The sequence below is a fragment of the Staurois parvus genome, unplaced genomic scaffold (genome assembly GCF_062004578.1).
Source record: "Staurois parvus isolate SC_StPar_1 unplaced genomic scaffold, SC_StPar_1.0 ptg000012l, whole genome shotgun sequence".
In the NCBI taxonomy this organism is placed as follows: Eukaryota; Metazoa; Chordata; class Amphibia; order Anura; family Ranidae; genus Staurois; species Staurois parvus.
Genome location: NW_028317808.1, coordinates 81,650 through 101,381, shown reverse-complemented (window position 1 = coordinate 101,381; position 19,732 = coordinate 81,650). Strand labels below are relative to the sequence as shown.

General features: G+C 40.0%; 1 protein-coding gene across 1 annotated transcript in view; it reads left to right on the top strand.

The window, feature by feature from the left end:
* LOC149473652 (tudor domain-containing protein 7-like) overlaps positions 1–19,732 on the top strand; it is a gene marked incomplete at its 3' end in the record, with an annotated part of 118,813 nt that overhangs the window by 22,437 nt on the left and 76,644 nt on the right. The window contains exons 2-3 of the mRNA XM_089674769.1: positions 4,013–4,229; positions 16,961–17,102. Of these exons, the coding sequence (XP_089530895.1) occupies positions 4,017–4,229; positions 16,961–17,102 (355 nt within the window). The remainder of the gene's footprint in view (positions 1–4,012; positions 4,230–16,960; positions 17,103–19,732) is intronic.

The following is a 19,732-nucleotide window of genomic DNA, read 5'->3' as shown; positions in this document are numbered from 1 at the left end:
AAGATAAGTGTATATATTACAGGCATCAAGTAACCCCTGAAAATAAGAACCACAATATGAGTATATTACCATCAATAAAGATCAAGAAGACTCCCGTCGACTTGAAATAGGATCAGGTCCTTGATGCTTGTTTAGAGATGTATAAGGGGGTGGGAAGCCAGGTAGTCACAATACGTAAATTCCAGACACATATAGTGTATATATAGCAGGCCGTGTGTACCTGAGTCTATATACCCAATGAAGGGTTTCCAAAAATTACTCAATCTGAGAGAATTGAAGCGGTTTCATTAGGATATGGCTGTCACAGCATACAGTGCCAAAAAATAGGATAGCGTGTATATATATATATATATATATATATATATATATATATATATATATATATATTATCCTCCAAAGAGGATTTCCAAAAAATTTCCCGAGTATGCAGGGTAAATTAGGCCCGTATAACATGCCTTCTTAACTCCATAAATGCTCTATAAATCTAAACAGCTGTAAGCTTAAATAACTTGCCACCAGAGGAAGGTATATTCCCCTGGGGGATTGCCGTTTGTGAGCCGCTGTAATAGTAGCCTTATGGTAGTTTTTCAGAGGGCCTCGTGCCTTCCTAGCAAGGAGCTGTGACACCGCCGTTCCTTCCCACCTCGTGGGCGCCGCACCCTGTGAAGACGCCGAGCGTAGTGACGTCAATACGTTGACGCGTTTCGTCCGCCAATCACCGCAGACTTCGTCAGAACTGGGAGGGGACTTCAGTCCTTTGCCTTATATAATGCACTAATTGCATACCAAAGAATCTCCACCTCGCCATCTTGTGTTGAAAGAGTATCACTACATTTGAAATATCCAAAGTGAATTAAAACACATATATTAAATTTTAAATTGACTGCTGGCAATAGCAAGGGGAGACCATATTACTGTAAATCAGATCATCTTTGAAGAGGATACTGGAAAGAACTTATTATTATAGTGATTATTATTCAAAGAGGGAGACATCCAGACAGGGTTCAATTTCCTAATTTTAATATTGATCTAATTATTATAGGAGTTTAATGTATAGTGGGAATAAGGAGAATCACATAGTTAGATTCATACTTTCTCCAGATAAACCAATATTTCATTCCCATATATAGTGCCCCAGTACAGGTTATAACTCAAGGTATATTAAAGGTTCCAAGAAATTCAATTCAAAAAAACTCCAAAATTGAGTTCTGTGTTTAGACCATATGGGACAAGTGCACCCAGGGTATAAATCCAGAATTTTTCTTTTTGTAGGAGGACTTTATCAAAGTCCCCCCGACGAGCTGAAATATTCAGCAGGAAAATCCCTTTCACTTTCAAACCTTCTGTTTTACCCCCGTGTACTTCTTTGAAGTGTTGTGCCAGTGGGTTCTCTTTCTCTCCCTTTCTTACATTCCTATTTTCATTTCTGATATCTCTCAGGTGTTCACCAATCCTAGTCCTGAGGTTCCTTTTTGTTTTTCCTATATACATCTTCTTGCATGGACATTCTATCATGTATATTATTCTACTACTGGAGCAATTAATAAAGCTTCGTATCTGGAATGCCTTAGATTTATCATTGTTGAAGAACTGATTAGACTTATGTACAAATGGACAAATTTGGCAGTGGCCACATGGGAACATACCACATAGGCCAGTCCTCCTAGTTAACCAATTTCTTTGTGGTGCCCTCTGAAACTCTGATTGTACTAATATATCATTTAAGTTCCGAGCCCTTTTCGCTACCATTTGGGGGCTCTCCCCTACAACTCTTGCTATCTGTGGATTTTGAGTTAGTAAGTACCAATGAGAGTCCAGGGCCTTCTTAACTTCCCCCCATTGTTTGTCCAAATTTAGTTATGAATCTTACCGGTTGATTTGCCGAATTCGCCCCTGCCTTTGATTTTGATTTATTTATAAGCTCCTCTCTTGTTCTACCAAGGGCTCTTCTTTTTGCTCTTCTTAGGGTTCTATGTGAATAACCTCTTTCTCTAAACCTCTTGTAGAGCTGAATAGATTCATTTCTATATTCAGCCTCTTCTGTACAGTTCCTTTTTATTCTCTGAAACTGACCAATGGGTATTCCCTGTTTTAAACTTTTTGGGTGATAGCTATTAGCATGTAAAAGTGTATTGGCCGCTGTTTCCTTTCTAAACGTTTTGGTGACTAATTTATTTCCGTAGATAGAAATTGATAGATCCAAAAATGTTATTACCTCTCTATCTACTGTGTAAGTAAGTTTGATATTCCTATCATTCTCGTTTACATGGAAATAAATTAGTCAAATTATCGAATGGATAGAAGAATAGCCAAAATGGCAAGGACAATCAGCTCCAGGAAGATCAAAGAAGGTCAAAAGTTACCTGTGAGTACTGTTACAATCAGAAGACGCCTATGTGAAGCCAAGCTATCTGCAAGAAGCCCCCTCAAAGTCCCACTGTTGGAAAAAAGACGTGCTGAAGAGGTTACAATTTGCCAAAGAGCACATTGACTGGCCTAAAGAGAAATGGCGCAACATTTTGTGGACTGATGAAAGTAAGATTGTTCTTTTTGGGTCTAGTGGCTGGAGACAGTTTGTCAGACGACCCCCAAACACTGAATTCAAGCCACAGTACACTGTGAAGACAGTGAAGTATGGTTGTGCAAGCATCATGATATGGGGATGTTTCTCATACTATGGTGTTGGGCCTATTTATCGCATACCAGGGATCATGGATCAGTTTGAATACATCAGAATACTTGAAGAGGTCATGCTGCCATATGCTGAAGAGGAAATGCCCTTGAAATGGGTGTTCCAACAAGACAATGACCCCAAACACACCAGTAAACGTGCAACATCTTGGTTCCAGACCAACAAGATTGACGTTATGGAGTGGTCAGCCCAATCCATGGATCTTAATCCAATAGAAAACTTGTGGGGTGATATCAAAAATGCAGTTTCTAAGGCAAAATCAAGAAATAGAGAAGAACTGTGGAATGTAGTCCAATCATCCTGGGCTGGAATACCTGTTCACAGGTGCCAGAAGTTGGTTGACTCCATGCAACACAGATGTACAGCAGATCTCAGAAACAGTGCTTATACAACTAAATATTAAGTAATTCAAAGGAAAGCAAAATCTTCAAACATTTTTCAGTTTATATAGTGAATGTTTGAGTTAGTAAAGAAGAATACAAACACTGCTATTTTTTTTGAACAGTCTAATATTCACTTTTCTTCAATTTTTTTTTAGAGGAACAACACAAATTTGATATATTTTTCTTCATGTTTTGATTTGGAATAGAATGTGTAGTGTTCCCAATGCATTTGTGTGTATGGAAATAAAAATTATTAGAAGGATTTTGAGCTTCATTCACTTTTTTCAACACACTGCTATTATTTTGAACACAACTGTAAGTCCCGCATGTTTCTCTTTAAAATGAAGTGCCAAGGGATTGCTAGGTATGTGTGCAGTACTTTAAATGCATTTCTTAATCGATACATAACAGGACTAAAGGATCTTTACATGGAGTATCTTTATTTTATATGCCCTTAAAGAATATGTAAACCCAGCATTTCATATTCCTGATATTTGCCTGCTGTAGCATGTACTTGTTTGAAAAAGTATCCTGTTCTCTTTGCATTTCTTTTGTGTGAAATACCTGGTGGCCCTGCAAGTCCCCCTGCTTTCCTATTTCAGGCTGACCATGCTAGTAATGGGAGCACATCCATCCCAGCTTAGTCAGTTTTCTGATTGTGCTGTTAGCACCCGGCCTGCCTATTCTTCAATTGGCAAGGCTTGTGCTGACACACCCATCTGTGCAGCCATTCACTTGGAAGATCAGTGTACTGTGGTTTCTCCAACCCCCAACTCTCAAGCCTCTTATGCATCTGAGAACATAAATTGTGATCTCTTATGTTTTTTCTAAATCTATACACAAATGTTTTGCCCTTTTTTTCAACTGGATGTATGCGTGATTTTACAAGGTAAGGGTTTACATACTTTTAATGTGGTTTTTTTTTTTTGCCTTATAGCAACATGTCGGAATCTGAAAAAGATCTTGTAGCAAAGATGCTGCGGGCTGTCTTGCAGTCTAACAAAAATGGTGTGCCTTTTCCTCGACTACAAAGTGAATATAAATCCCTTACTGGAGAACATATTCCATTCAAGGAGATGGGCTTCCAAACGCTTGAAGCATACATTAAGGCCATCCCAACAGTTGTAAAGATTGAAGTCAGCCGTACTGGCGAGGTAAGGTGTTCTGCCAAACATTAACCTTAACTAGAAGATCGTTTACTGAAGCACTGTGACAAACCATCACTGTGTAAAATACTGTTTTCACCTTTTTTATATCCATTTTGCATATCTGTACTTATGATCTCCTCCAGCCCTTTTTAGCCATTTATTGTCTAAATGCATGCTCAGCTGTGTCAGATGCACATCATTGGTCAAGGCATCAAATTGTCAACTGGGCTTTAGTTCTTGAAACCTAGAACCATTGTTTTACAAATGCCCTTGTATTTTTTTCTAGCAGTATTAAAACTAAAAATTAAATGATTGACGTGTTTTTTTGTTTTTTTTGTTACAGAAGGGACCCTATTGGTCTTTTCTGTCATAACTGCTTCTCCCTGCCTGTTGATGTTTATGTACACTGAGCTGATCATGTGCAGCTCACAGTACATTTTGACGCAGCTCTGGGTGGAGACGATAGGACTGTGCAAATGCTCGAGAATGACATCATCCCATAAAACTAAGTGGCCAAAGAATTGGAGCCCGAAAGATAGGGAGACAATGAAAGTGACCAATGGGAGCATTCCCACTGGAGGGGATCTTTCAAAGGGAAGCTTGTCATAATCTGCTAATGAGCTGGTTATTTTAGCTTATTATGACTAAATGCTCCTGAGGGCCCATTTTTTATTTTATATTTTGCAGAGGTTTAAGCCTGCTTTTAAAAGATCACCTTTTGGAACATGTTACGTGTTCCACCCATGTTTAGGGTGGAACATGAAACATGGACCAGTTCCCTCAATTGACCCTTCATTGTGACAACAGGTGGGGAATCCTCTTCCCACACCCGTTGTCACAATTCAAAAATAGGTGACCGTGTGGGGCTCCACCTACATCGACACATCATTCATTCACTGTTTCCTGTGAATGCATGAACACAAGTACCATCAGCCATTGCAGCTGACGGCTTGTAGCTCTAAATCAACTGCCAGGTCGCTGGTGAACAGTCAGCCCATTTGAAGGTACGATCTGAGAGCTGCAGTGCTTATCTGCAGAAGTCTGACATTGCGCTCTGATCCATAGATCATGGGTGCAATGCTTTCTAGGCTCCTTGGGGAAAAATAATGCACGTTTTTTGCAGGAAAAGTTAATTTTATTTTTTCCCAAAAGGTGAGCTTATCCTTTTTAAAGTGAGCACTATTCAAATAAATTTTTAATACAGGCTATATATTTATAGTTGCTTATAGCTGAGATCCACCGTTTCTATTTTTCCCCTTCTCTTTCCAGTTGTAAGACACACATTTTATGAACTGACACCCAAAATTGTTCTTCACAATCAAGATTCTGCTGTACTAATGCTTTCTATAGGAGCAAAATATGTTTCTTTTTTTTTTAGCTCAGCTTGTTAGTCATCTTGTAGAGATCTTTTTCCAGGATTGTATTTCACTACATAGCATATTGACAGAGTACAATCGGTCCCAAACTGTATGTAACTTATTAGCATCACTATGCTACTTATTTTGGAGCAATGGCTCCAAAGCTGAACATTGGGGCACACCGTAGACCAGAGCATGTATCGTTGATCTTAGCTTTGAGTGCAGGCTTTAAATATAAGTGTGTCTAGCTGTTGAGTTCTCCCAATCATCTGTAGCGGTGCATATTCATATGTGCAATGGAGGACTAAAATTGAAAGTAAACACTGCCCAGACAAAGCCAGGAATTGCAGATGTAGGGACTGTGCTGCTTCAGAGTTCTGAGGGTTTGTTTTTTTTTTTTTTTTGTGGTGGACACATGGTTAATTTTTAAATTGAGCCTTGGTGTCCTTTATTTATTTCTTCCAGTTGTATACAGTAATCGAACATTTAAACTCTGCACTTTGCCTCTGTGCAAGAACATCTTTAATAAAGACTGGTCACTGCTGCTCCCTCTCCTTGTACAGGGTGACAGCTGCTTTTACTTTTATATGATCATAACTGGGTTTGACAAGGCATGATGTGCAGAGTTGCCTTTTGTGGCTATTGAGGAAGATATTCATAGGAAAGAATTTGTACATGGAGTTCAACTTTAAAAGGTTGATCTTTGGCTTGCAACATCCTGCACCTCACTAGTAGTTAACACCTTCCCGCCCAGGCTATAGTAGACTGACGGCCGTGCGGGACACTCCTTGTTGTGACTGGGCGTCGTATGACCTCCTGTCAAAATGAGCCGCCCGCGGGGCGGCGCGATCTGTCACCGGCCATGTCCATGGGACACAGCCGATGACATATCACTACTCCGGCCCGTTGCCAGTGTCATGTGACCGCTGTGACCAATCACAGCAGATCAAGTCAATTGTAAACAATGGATGGCTTCCATCCATTGTATATAATTATGTTATTAGCTGTGACTGGTCAAAGCAGTCACATGATACAGACAGGGCCAGTCACAGCCCATCTGTATCATGTGATGAGCTTTGCCCAATCACAGCTAATCACAACAAAAGACTGAATGAATCCGTTTCATTCAGTAACAATGATTGCAAATATCAATGAAATACATTGGTATTCGCAATCATAATGTGTTAAAAAAAAAAAAAAATCCTGATCACTTGCCCAGAGCATGGTAACATTGTATTGCTTTGGTCACAATGTGTTGGAGAAAAAAAATAGTAAAAAAAAAGAAAAAAATAATTAATCAAAAATAAAAAAAAATAGAAACATTTGAAAAAAAATACAAATTAATTTTTATTTTTTTTCCATATTGTCACCAGTCAGTGGCTATGATCACCGCCACACCAGTTATATAAAAACTCTGGACTAGACTGGTGAGAATATGTTAAAACAAATTGTGTGGTGTTTTTTTTGGTGGGTGGGGGGGTTGTTTTTTTAATGTCTACATTTTCCAAAAAATTACAACCTCCAAAAAACTCACCATGCCTCTTGCTAAATACCTTGAACTATCTATTTTCCTTTTCCAAAAATGGGTTGATTTGGGGATATTTGTACTATCCTGGCATTTTCGGGCCTCAAGAAATTAGATGGGCTGTCAGTACATCAGGATTAATTAATTGTCAGATATACAGTGGGGATCGAAAGTTTGGGCACCCCAGCTAAAAAATTGTATTAATGTGCATTAAGAAGCCAAGGAAAGATGGAAAAATCTCCAAAAGGCATCAAATTACAGATTAGACATTCTTATAATATGTCAACAAAAGTTAGATTTTATTTCCATCATTTACACTTTCAAAATAACAGAAAACAAAAAAATGGCGTCTGTAAAAGTTTGGGCACCCTGCAGAGTTAATATCTTGTACTGCCCCCTTTGCCAAGTATCACAGCTTGTAAACGCTTTTTGTAGCCAGCCAAGAGTCTTTCAATTCTTGTTTGAGGTATCTTTGCCCATTCTTCCTTACAAAAGTCTTCCAGTTCTTTGAGATTTCTGGGCTGTCTGTCACGCACTACTCTAATGTAAGGGCAGAGGAGATATCTAGAGTCTAATAAGACCCCAGATTTCTCAAAGAATATGACAATGCCCATTGAAGTTATAGGGGATATTTGCATTCCCTGTGATGGCATTAAAAGTGCTAAAAAAAAAAAATTAAAGGGACAGTGTAAAAATAATATAAAAAATCAAAATAACGAAAAAAAACCCCACCCTTGCCTCCCTGCGTGCTCACCAGCAAGTGTTGACCCCGTGGCGGTCTGTAAACAGCAGTTGCACCATGCATGTGAGGTATCACCGCAAACATCAGATCGAGAACAGTAATTTTAGCACTAGACCTCCTGTGTAAATATAAATTGATGACCTGTAAAGACTTGTAAAGTGTCGCCTATCGATAATATTGTGTACTTTATTGCCATTGCACGGGCATGCACAATTTTACAGCATGCATGTTTGATACAATATAAAAGATGTTACGCTGAGTAAATAGATACCAAACAATTGACCAATATATTGTGTTTTTGTGCATTAAAATTCTAAAAAGTGTATTTTTCCCCAAAAAATTTGTGTTTGAAAAATCGCTGTGCAAATACTGTGTGACATAAAAAATTTCAACACCCACCGTTTTATTCTTTAAGGCCTCTGCTTTAAAAAATATATAATGTTTGGGGGTTGAAAGTAATTTTCTAGCAAAAAAACTGTTTTTTTTTCATGTGAACAAAAAGTGTCAGAAAAGGCTTGGTCTTCAAGAGTGGGTGATGTGTGGCATAAGCTTCTAATGTTGGCCCTGAAATGCCAGGATAGTAGAAGCAACCCCTCCAAATTACCCCTTTTTGGAAAGTAGACACTCCAAGGTATTTGCTAAGAGACCTGGTGAGTGTTTTGCAGATCTCATTTGTTGGCACGTGTTTTTGGAAAATGAAGAAATCAAAAAAATTATTTTTTCTTTTCTTTTTTTTTTCTTTTTCAAAACCCTGTGACAAAAATGATATCTGTAAAATACCATTCCTCTTATCAAATTCCTTGGGGTGTCTACTTTCCAAAAAGGGGTAATTTGGGGGTGGTGTTTGTACTATCCTGGCATTTTAGAGCCTCTGAAACTGTGATTGGTAGTGGGGAAGTGATATGAGGAAATACGCCCTTTGAAAGCCAGGAGGTGGTCACTGGATTTTGGGGGCCTGTATGTAGCTAGGCTGCCAAAAAGTCTCTCACGTGGTATCCCCATACTCGAAAGAAGTAGGAGAATGTGTTTTGGGGTGTTATTCCACATATACCCATGGCATGCATTAGCAATATATCATTAAAGTGACAACTTTGTATAAAGAAAAAAAAATTGTCATATTCAAAAAAATTTGTGGCAAAAACTAAAATGTTCCAGGGACTCAACATTCCTCTCTGCAAAATCCTTGGGGTGTCTACTTTCCAAAAAGGGGTCATTTGGGGGGGGGGGGGGCTTGTACTGCCCTGGCGTTTTAGAACCTCAAGAAATGTGATAGGTGGTCAGAAAGTAAAAGCTACGTAAATTCCAATATATATACCACAGTTTGTAGACTCTTTCACACAAACCAATTAATATACGTAATTATAATTAATATGTATTGAGATTTTTTTTTTTTTTTTACCAAAGACATGTAGCAGAATACATTTTAGTCTACATTTATGACTAACTTTGAGTTTATTGGATATTTTTTATAACCAACAGTGGAAAAAAAAAAAAAAAAAAATATATATATATTATTTATTTGCAAAATTTTATAAAACGCTTTTTTCAAAATTTTTGGACTGTTTCATTTGCAAAGCAAAAAAAATAAAAATCCCAGCGGTGAATAAATACCACCAAAATAAAGCTTTATCTGTCTCAAAAAAGGGTAAAAAATTCATATGGGTACAGTGTTGCATGACCGCGCAATTGTCATTCAAAGTGTGATAGCGCTGAAAGCTGAATATTGCCCTGGACAGGAAGGGGGTAAAAGTGTCCGGACAGGAAGTGGTTAGGCAGTACACTTCCCATCCTTCTTGCTGGAAGCTCTGACCTTTCATTGAGTGACAATTAGGAATTATACCCAACATAACTTGCATCTTCCTCCATTTTAAGGAAAGATTAAGAAATCCACTGTAATCACTGGTCGGTTCTGATCAGTTTTTCAATTAAAATGCATCCCATTAAGTCGTATGGAACTCTTCACACCAGTCAGTTGCGTTTTGGCTGCTTTCACACTGCTCAGTTTCAAAAATATGATAAAAGTGCATAATTAGTTTTTTTAAACAACTGATCAGTGTGAAAGGGTCCTAACATGCACCAAACACACACCAAAAATGCAGCAAGCTGGACTTTTAGGGCTTGTTCACACCATATGCAGAGACCTGGTTTTTTTTTTGTTTTTTTTTCACTAGAAAAACGCAGGTGTCTGCAAGACACACAAAAACAATTTTTTCCTATGTGTTGGATTCACACCAAAATGCAGGTGTAATATGTGGTGCAGAGCTTTGTGGAGTTATGCAGCAGAACATAAACTGAAAGAAAGGGACATCACCACTGTGGACTCCATAGGGGAGATCTAAAATTGGTGCACACAATACCTGGTGCAGCTGTGTTTATTAATCACTTGCCATCCTGAGGATTTACCCCCCCCCCCCCTTAATGACCAGGCCTCTTTTTGCTATTCGGTGCTGCACTATTTCAACTGATAATTGCGCTGTCATGCAATGCTGTACCCAAACAAAATGTACGTCCTTTTTTTTCACACATATAGAGCTTTCTTTTGGTTGTATTTGATCACGTTCGCTTTTTATTTTTCACACTATAAACGAAAAAAGACCAAACATTTTTAAGAAATATACTTTTAGCTATAAAAAGTATATAGTAAACTCAGTTAGTCATAAATTTAGGCCAAAATGTATTCTGCTGCACGTTTTAATAAGTGTATATTGATTGCTTTGTGTGAAAGTTATAGTGTCTACAAACTATGGTATAGATAATGACATTTACACAGCTTTTATTTTCTGACTGCCCATCACATTTCTTGAGGTGCTAAAATACCAGGATAGTACAAACACCCCCAAATGACCCCTTTTCGGAAAGTAGACACCCTAAGCTATCTGTTGAGAGGCATATTGAGTCCATGGAAGATTTATTTTTTTTCCACATGTTTTTGGAAAATGACAAAAACATTTTTTTTTTTTATATACACAAAGTTGTCATTTAAGTTCTATATTTCTCACACAAGCCATGGGTATATGTGGAATTACACCCCAAAATACATTCTGCTACTTCTACCAAGTATGGGGATACCACGTGTGTGAGACTTCTTGGGAGCCTAGCCACATACAGGAGCCTGAAATCCAATGGCCACTTTGAAAGCCTGAAGATGCGTAACTTCCTCATTTCACTTCCTCACTACTTATCACAGTTTTGGAGGCCCTGAAATGCCAGGATAGCACCAACCCCCCCCCCCCCCCCAAAGACCTATTTGTGGAAAGTAGGTACTCCAAGGAATTTAAAAGGAGGCATGGTGAGTATTTTTCATCTCATTTTTTTCCCACAAGGTTTTGAAATATAAAAAAGAAAAAAAAATGTTTGTTTTCTTTCTCCAATTTCCAAAAACTTGTGGCAACAAACAAGATCTGCAAAATACTCACATGCTTCTTATCAAATTCCTTGGGGGTGTCTACTTTTCAAAAAGGGGTCATGGGGGGGGGGTTAGTGCTATCCTGGCATTTCAGGGCCTCCGAAACTGTGATAGGTAGTCAGAAAGTGTAATGAGGAAATAAAGCCCTTCAGAAGCCTGAAAGTGCTTATTGGGTTTCATTGTGGGGTCCTGTACATGGCTAGACTGCCAAAAAGTCTCTCTCGTGTGGTATCCCCATACTCGGGAGAAGTAGCAGAATGTATTTTGGGGAGTAATTCCACATATACCCATGGCATGTGTGAGCAATAAATCATTTAAATGACAATTTTGTGTTTTAAAAAAAAAAAATATATATATATTTTTTTTTTTTGGTTTTGTCATTTTCCAAAAACTTGTAAAAAAATAAATTCTTCTATTGATTCAACATGCCTCTCAGCAAATAGTTTGGGTTGTCTACTTTCCAAAAAGGGGTTGTTTTCGGGGGGGATGGGGGCATTTTATGCCCAGTATTAGATGTTTATGCCACACATCGCTCACTCGTCTAACCACCTGAAGACCAAGCTTTTTGTTCACATGAAAAAAATCTATATTTGTTGCTAGAAAATTACTTTGACCCCCCCCCCAAACATTATATATTTTTTTAAAGCATAAAATGGTGGGTGTTGCAATTTTTTATGTCACATACTACTCTGCAGCGATTTTTCAAACACAAATTTTGTGACAAAAATACACTTTTAATGCATAAAAACACAATATACTGGCAAATTATTTGGTAGAATATAAAAGATGATGATATGCTGAGTAAATAGATACCAAACATGACATGCTTTAAAACTGCGCATGCCCCATGCAATGGCGACAAACTGTATAAATTTTTAATATCCATAGACAACTCTTTAAAAGCCTTTACAAGTTACCATTTTAGATTTACAGAGGAGGTCTAGTGCTAGAATTACCGTCCTTGATCTTCTGTTCGCAGCGATACCTGCCATGCATGATGCAACCGCTGTTTACATACTGGCATAGGGTCAATGTTCGTGCACGCAGGTGTGCGCACGGGGGGGTGATAATACTGTCACAGGGAATGCAAACGCAGGGGGGCGCGTGCAGGGAGGCAAGGGTGTTTTGTTTTTTTTTTTTTATTATTTTTACACTGTCCATTTAATTAAATTTTTTTTATCACTTTTAATGCTATCGCAGGGAATGCAAATATCCCCTGTAACTTCAATAGGCATTGTCATATATTCTTTTTGTTTTTGTTGTTAGAAATCCGGAGTCTATCAGACTCTAGATATCACCTCTGCCCTTACATTATCTAATCTCACCAAGATCGGTGTGATCAGATCCTTTCCCAGTTTACAAATGGCACTGTTTAAATTCTGCGAAACTGAAGTTATGAAATGCTCGTAGCTTCCGATTTCTTAGGCTATAGAGATAATTGGCAGAAACACCGGCTGCATTCTCAGATTCCCCCGATGGCACAGGACTGCCCCAGAATGCCGTGGAAGGCAGCGGGGGAGGGGGGGGCATCTTCTCCCACTGCTTGTAAAAGCTATCCTGCAGCTAATTAGCCACAAGGATTGCTTTTACATGAAAGCCGATCGCCGGCTGAAAAAAACACCAGGATGATGCCTGGTATAACCCCTCAAAGTCCAGTGATGTACCAGTATATGTATGTATGCTGTGTGTTGTGGTTTTTTTTTTTTGGTTTTTTTGTATGCAGCCTGTGGGCTGAATGTAATAGAGAAGAAATCTCTGCAAGAAAAAGTGTGTGGTATGCCCACCATTAGACTATACCGCCCTGTATCCACACACTTCTAATGGTGGGCAGACATGAAATGTGCCAAAAAATATTATAAAATATATATGCCGAAGCAAAGGGGCCATCCACCCACTTGCCACCCCAGGCCCCCATGCTTTGGCATATATGCTCTTTTTTTTTTTAACTGCGGATGAAAAATCTCATTCAACAGCACTGCACACACCTACTTATGTATATTCTGAGCCCAAGACCCTGTTGCTGTGAAAATAAACAAGTCGGTGCTGCAGCTGAATGACATCCTCATTTCTCAAGTAGGCTTTTTCCCTCTTTCTAAGTCGGGTATTTACAAGCCGTTGGGGGAAGTGCCAGCGATTAGGTTGCACAGTGCCACATGCACCAATTCCAAAAATGTCTAAATAGTGGCACACTTGAATAAAAATTGTCCACATATAAGTGGTACCCCATATGGAAAAAGGATGACACCAAGTCCCAAACTATGTAGCCACTGCTCCCCATGTAGTCTGGGCATCCGTGGGGCTCCACGTGACTATCTTTTCCCTCGTAAATCCGAAACTTACTTGTATAGCCTGTTGCCCTCTCACAGATCTTACACATCTTGACCCCATATCTGGCAAACTTGCTGGGGAGAAATTGTTTGAATGCAAGGCAGCCAGAAAAATGAATGAGGGACTCATCAATGCAGATGTTTTTGCTTGAGAGTATAGACATCTGCAAATTTTTGATTTAGGTGATTTACGAGGGGCCAAATGTTGTGGAGCCGGTCAAATTCAGGGTTACCCTGAGGACGACAGTGTGTGTTGTCATTGAAATGCATAAAACGCATTAAACTCTCTTATCTATGCCTGGCCATGGCAGCAGAGAACACTGGCATATGATGAATCGGGTCTGTGGACCAATTCAACCGCAATTAATTTTTTTTTAGTAATGCCCATGTTGAGTGTTAGGCCCAAAAAAACTTTAAATTCAGAAACCATAATGGGTTTCCATGCAAATGGTCTGGCAAAGTTTGAATTTGGGTTGGCGGCGATAAACTGTTGTGCGTGTAAATTGCTTTGATCCACAATCAATGCATACAGTTCTGTGAAAAACAGCTCCAAAAAATCAAGGGGAGTATTTAAATTTGCAGTTTCCACCTGAATTCCGGGTTGGTTGGGCAGTGAATGAGGGAAGTACGGGTGCTGCAGAATTTGTGAGCTGTCAATTGGGGTTTGCAAGCACATCCAGAAGGATACTAGGGGCTCTACGAGCCTGTGTGTGAATTCTTGGTGGCTGCGGGACATTACTTGTGCTTGCCACTGCACTTATGGAACTCGCCATGTCACCAAGTGATACTGCAGTGCTGGCATGTGTAAGACCAGGATGTACTAGGCTGCTGGTGCTCGCCAGTTCACCTGAAGGTAGAGCGGCGCTTGTACTGGCACTCTGCTGCATATGAGAGTCACACAAATTTACCAGCAAGTGCTAGCAGAGATCAGGCCTGATCCTGCGAACACTGCGGTTTTGTGTGCAATGTATCAAGTGACAGTGACCTACTGACACTGCACTTGCTGGGGGAGAGGGGGGGGTAAGCGTCGGGGTAAATGCAGGTGCCGGGGCTGATCCCACTAACGCTGCGTTTTTGGGGACACTATATTAATGTGAACACTGGTATAGTGCTGATCTGTTCAAAGATATTGATCCATTCAGACAGTATACTAGCAATGGAGGTTTATTGTGTATGAGCGTGTTCCTGGCAATCAAGGGGTTAGATGTGATTACTGGTTTACTGACCGGCAATCTGACACTATCTGGGAGGGGTACGAAAACTATATATACGTGTATATATACACATGATTTTACACACCTGTGCTGCCCTGTAGCAGTATTTCTACTATAGGGTGGCCCAAAAGCAGTTAAACATGTCCAGTAAAAAAAATTTAAATCAAATTTCGTCATAGGTTTAGGCCAAAATGTATGTGTTTGCTACATGTGTTTGCTAAAAAAAAAAAAAAATCCCAAAATGTGTAAATAAATTGGTTTATGGGAATGTTATAGGATTTACAAATGGCGGTATAAATACTGGAATTTTTTTATTTTTTTTTTAGTAATGCGGTGATCAGCGACTTATAGCGAGACTGCGGTGGTCATTTTGACACTGTGAGGAACTGGGTGTCACTGACATCCCCAGTGACACAAACGGTGATCAGGGCTAAAAAAAAGCACTGACACTACTGTACTAATGGCACTGGGCAGGAAGGGGTTAACATTAGGGGCGATGAAAGGGTTAACCGTGTGTTGGGAGTGTTTTACTAGGAGGTGGGAGGGTATGTGCTTAACTGTAAGCACTCTGCTCTGAATGGCTGTGCACAGCCATCCAGAGCAGTGTGCCCAAACTGACAGGGAGGACAACTGTTGGTAAAAAAAAAGCAGCCCTCCTCCCCGTCAGTGATTGTCGGTAATCACTGGGCACCGGTGGGTAATCACTGGCCGGGACCCTGTGATTGACAGCTGCGGGCGCGAATGGCGGCGTGGGTAGGGCTTGCACGCGCCCCCTACCCGCAAATGCAAAATCGTGTGTGTGTGTGTGTGTGTGTGTGTATATGTGTATATGTGATTTTGCGCACCCGTGCGGCCCTGTAGCAGTATTTCTGCTTTAGGGCTGTCAGGAACCGGTTAAAGCGGTTGTTCATATGTTTTGGTCACGGATTTCCTATTTAACGTTTAATATGTAATGAATATAAAAACCCTGTATTCTGGTTGAACCCATAACTAATCTTTTGTTGTTTTTGGTTTTTCATTTTTGCTAGATTAGGGACTCCCAGATTATTAGTATAAGCACCTTGAGGCTGTAAAGTTTTTGGTGGTTTTCAATTAAGCTTTGACAATAAAACCTGGAATCTGATTGGTTACTATTTACAGCTGCACCAGATTCTGTGTACTCCAGTTTTAGTAAATCTCCCCCCATGTGACAGGCAGTGGAAAGGAGAACAAAGCGGGCACTGCCTGTCCCGGTGTTCTGACAGCAGGGCCGCAGATCAGGGGGGCAACAGGAAGAAGCGGATTGTGGACAGGAGGAGGTGATTGGTGCAGGGGGGGGCAGAGGAGGGTCAATTACAAAAACTGATCTCCTGTGTGTCTTGCTGCAGCCAGCTTCTCCTCTCCCTCCTGCTGGCTTTCAGTGTGGCTTCAGTGAGGCACACTGGAGATCGGTTCTTGTAATTCCCCCCCCCCCCTTCCCTCACTGCACGGATCGCCCTCTCCTATTCACCATCAGATTCTTTTTGCTCTTTGTATATATTAAAATATATCTCAAAACCATGTCCAAAAATTATGCTTGGGCCTGACCTGAATCTACCCCCTTATCAATACGTTTGTACACCTATTCGGTTCGTGGACCTTTTTAATTGTTTTAAATTCAAAGGTTGCTACATTGCTGATACACTTCAGAGCAAGTGTTGTATAGTATCAAGCTTATCCAATGCTTCCAGGTAAGGCAGTTTGTATAGCAGGAGTGGTTTGAATCATCCAAATTATTTCCTGTCGGGGAGACCATTAGAGCTGTCCTGGAGTCTGTTTTCCAGCTGGCAACGCCCACTCCCAAGTCCAGATGGCTCAGGAACATGCCCCTCCTGCAGTAATTCTCCACATACAGATAAAGATAAGACAAGTTCTATGCTCTATGTGGACTGTGCGTTGTTTCTGTTTGAAATGGCAACTATCTTGGGCTGAAACTTTGTATCTCTTTGATCGCAGATCAACAGAATGCCACCTAGGGGTCCCTGGGTGACCCATTGACACTCCACCTGCTACAGTAGGAAACTTGAAATATCATATGAGAGAAACAAAAGGGATATTTAACTGCTGGAGTCCTGAACAGAAGCCAGTGGATTGTTATGTCTTAGTAATTGCTATTTACCTCTAATTACCTTATTTGTCAATTTCAGGTTATCTGCCATGCTGTGGTCTGTAAGGAAACCGCCCATATTGCTGCTCTTGTGGCACGTCAGAGAAGTTCAAAAAAGAAATCCGGAGGCCAAGTGAACTGCCAAATGAGGCTGAAGTATTCTGCCCCCATCATCCACTTTGGTAATAAGAATTTTGGGTTCGAGATGGGCTGTTAAACTAGTTCCAGTCCAGGCTAATTCTGACATTTCTCTCCTACATGTAAAAAAACATTTTTTGCTAGAAACCTACTTGGAACCCCCAAACATTAAATTATATTTTTATTAAACAGAGGCCCTAGAGCGGGTGTTGCATATTTTTATGTCACGAGGTATTTGTGTGTGTGTGTGTGTGTGTGTGTGTGTGTGTGTGTGTGTGTGTGTTCAATCGGCAGTTTTTTGGGATAAATACTGTAATGAATTTTAATGCACAAAGACAAATTATAGTACTCAGGTGTTTGATAAAACATAAAAGATGATGTTGTGCCATATCACACTTTAAAATTGCGTACCTAACTATCCACAGGTGATGCTTTAAAAGTCTTTGCAGGTTACCAGTTTAAAGTTACACAGGAGGTCTGGTGCTAAAATTATTGCTATCACTCTGACTTTGACATGTATAGTGCGATCACTGTTTACATACGCGTGCAGGACCGACATACTTTTTCGCATTTGTGCAGGGGAACGGGGGCTCTTAAAATTGTGGGGTTTTTTTAGACTGTACTTTTTCGATCACTAATTGTTATTCCAAGGGATGAACAACATCACTTGTGATAGCGTGGGCCATGACAGGTCCTCTTCATCGAGTGATCTGGGGTTAGTTAAACCTCAAATCTCTCCTCTGGCCTTCAAAGCATCTGATCAAATTGAGAATGGTTTGATCAGATGCTTTCAAAAGCCAGTAACAGCTTGTTTACATGAAACAAAAAGTGATGAAATCCTCGTCACTTTCAGTTTCTGACATCACACAGTGGGAGGAACAACATCGGTTCCTCTCACTTTGTCCCAGGAACTGGATGCCGCTGGTCACATCCTTGCTGGGCTCCCCAATGAAACAGGAGAGGGGAGAACCCTTCCACTGCCTCTAAAACTTTTCCAACGACTCTATATTCGCTAGGATTACTTTTACATTGAAGAGAATTGCTGGCTCTAAAAACATGAAATTTCACAGCGGTAGCGATGACCGAGCTATCACCCTTCCCATCCAAGGATGAACCGTTACATACTATAATTGGGAAGTGGTTAATCTTGAATATGATTAAAATGAATTTAGCATGTGCAATTATTCACCTTTTTAGAAAAAAATAAATGAATGCACATTTTTTTGCAGTTAAAAAAACGTGGATTAATTATTCTTGTCTGCAGGAACCTGGAAAGCATAGCACCAGTGATCAGCAGATTGCTGGTGCCATGCAGGTCTCCTGCAGACCTGTCAGTATATCTGCTTGCCCATACGAGATGTACGAGCAAGCAGATATACTGACAGGAGGAATGAATGAGCTACCACGCTTCATAGCGCCATGGTAGTTCATTGAGGACTAAAAGCTGACAGCCGCTAAGGCTGTCAGGACTTGTAATCTCTCATTCACAGATGACTGTGAATGAGTGACGCGGCCGTGTAAGCGGAGCACCGCACGACCGTGTGACCGGCCACCACTAGCTATCAAAGCGGGGGCTGGTCTGATCCTAACTTGTCACACGTTACACCCTGAATATGGGTTTAATGTTACGAAAGGTGAACTTATCCTTTTATATCTGAACTCCAGGAAGATATATAAATGTACCTTTTAATCCTTGAAATAGGACTTGAAATAAAAAAGTGAAGCTTTTCTGTCTTATAGGGGAGCATTTAGTAGTAATACCTGTTACTAAGTAGTACCCTAAAAATTAACCTTTCCTAATCATACAGTACAAGACACAGGCTCTTTTACTCATAGACTCTGGATTATATGCAGCTACCATCGTGGGACAACCCATATAACCCCTCCTACTACAGGCAATCTTCAGGTTACACTGTTCAACAGGTAAAAAGTTTTGGGCATAAAATTAGCTAATCTTACATAATTTTGGGGTGCTGAAAACGAAAATGACCCTAAAAAATGTTGATTGGCTCTAGTTTCCACGATATATTCACCCATCTAATGACGTAAGCCATTCAAAATTATGATGCAACTTCAGCTGCATATTGCGCAATTGATACTGGTGACCAATAGAAATATGCATGTATACTGAGATGATGCAATATTAGCCTTTAATTGCATCACTTCACTGCATAAAAGCTGCAGTATCTGTAGCTGATTGGAGTTCGTCTTTACATTTCGTTTTCTGCTTATATAGGCTACTCAGTAATGCCTCGAACTTGTGTGAATAAAGCAGATAATTTCTGCTATATCTGCGGTGAAATAACTTTTATCTCACAAAAAAGGAGGATAACAGGAATGATTAAGAAAGCCTACAATTTGTATTTTGGCTGCAAGATAGGAGACCAGGACAAGAGCTGGGCACCACATATATGCTGCAATTCTTGTGGGACGGCACTGGAGCAATGGTTGAATGGAAAAAAGGCATCTATGCCTTTCGCTGTGCCAATGATTTGGAGAGAGCCAACAGATCATGTTAGTAATTGTTACTTTTGTATGGTGCCTAAAGCAAAAGGGCTAAATAAGAAGAAAAAGTTATCTGTGCACTATCCAAATATTCCATCGGCAATACGTCCAGTTCCTCATGGAGAGGGGCTACCAATTCCTAAAGCACCAGAATCCTTCGTGGTTGAGT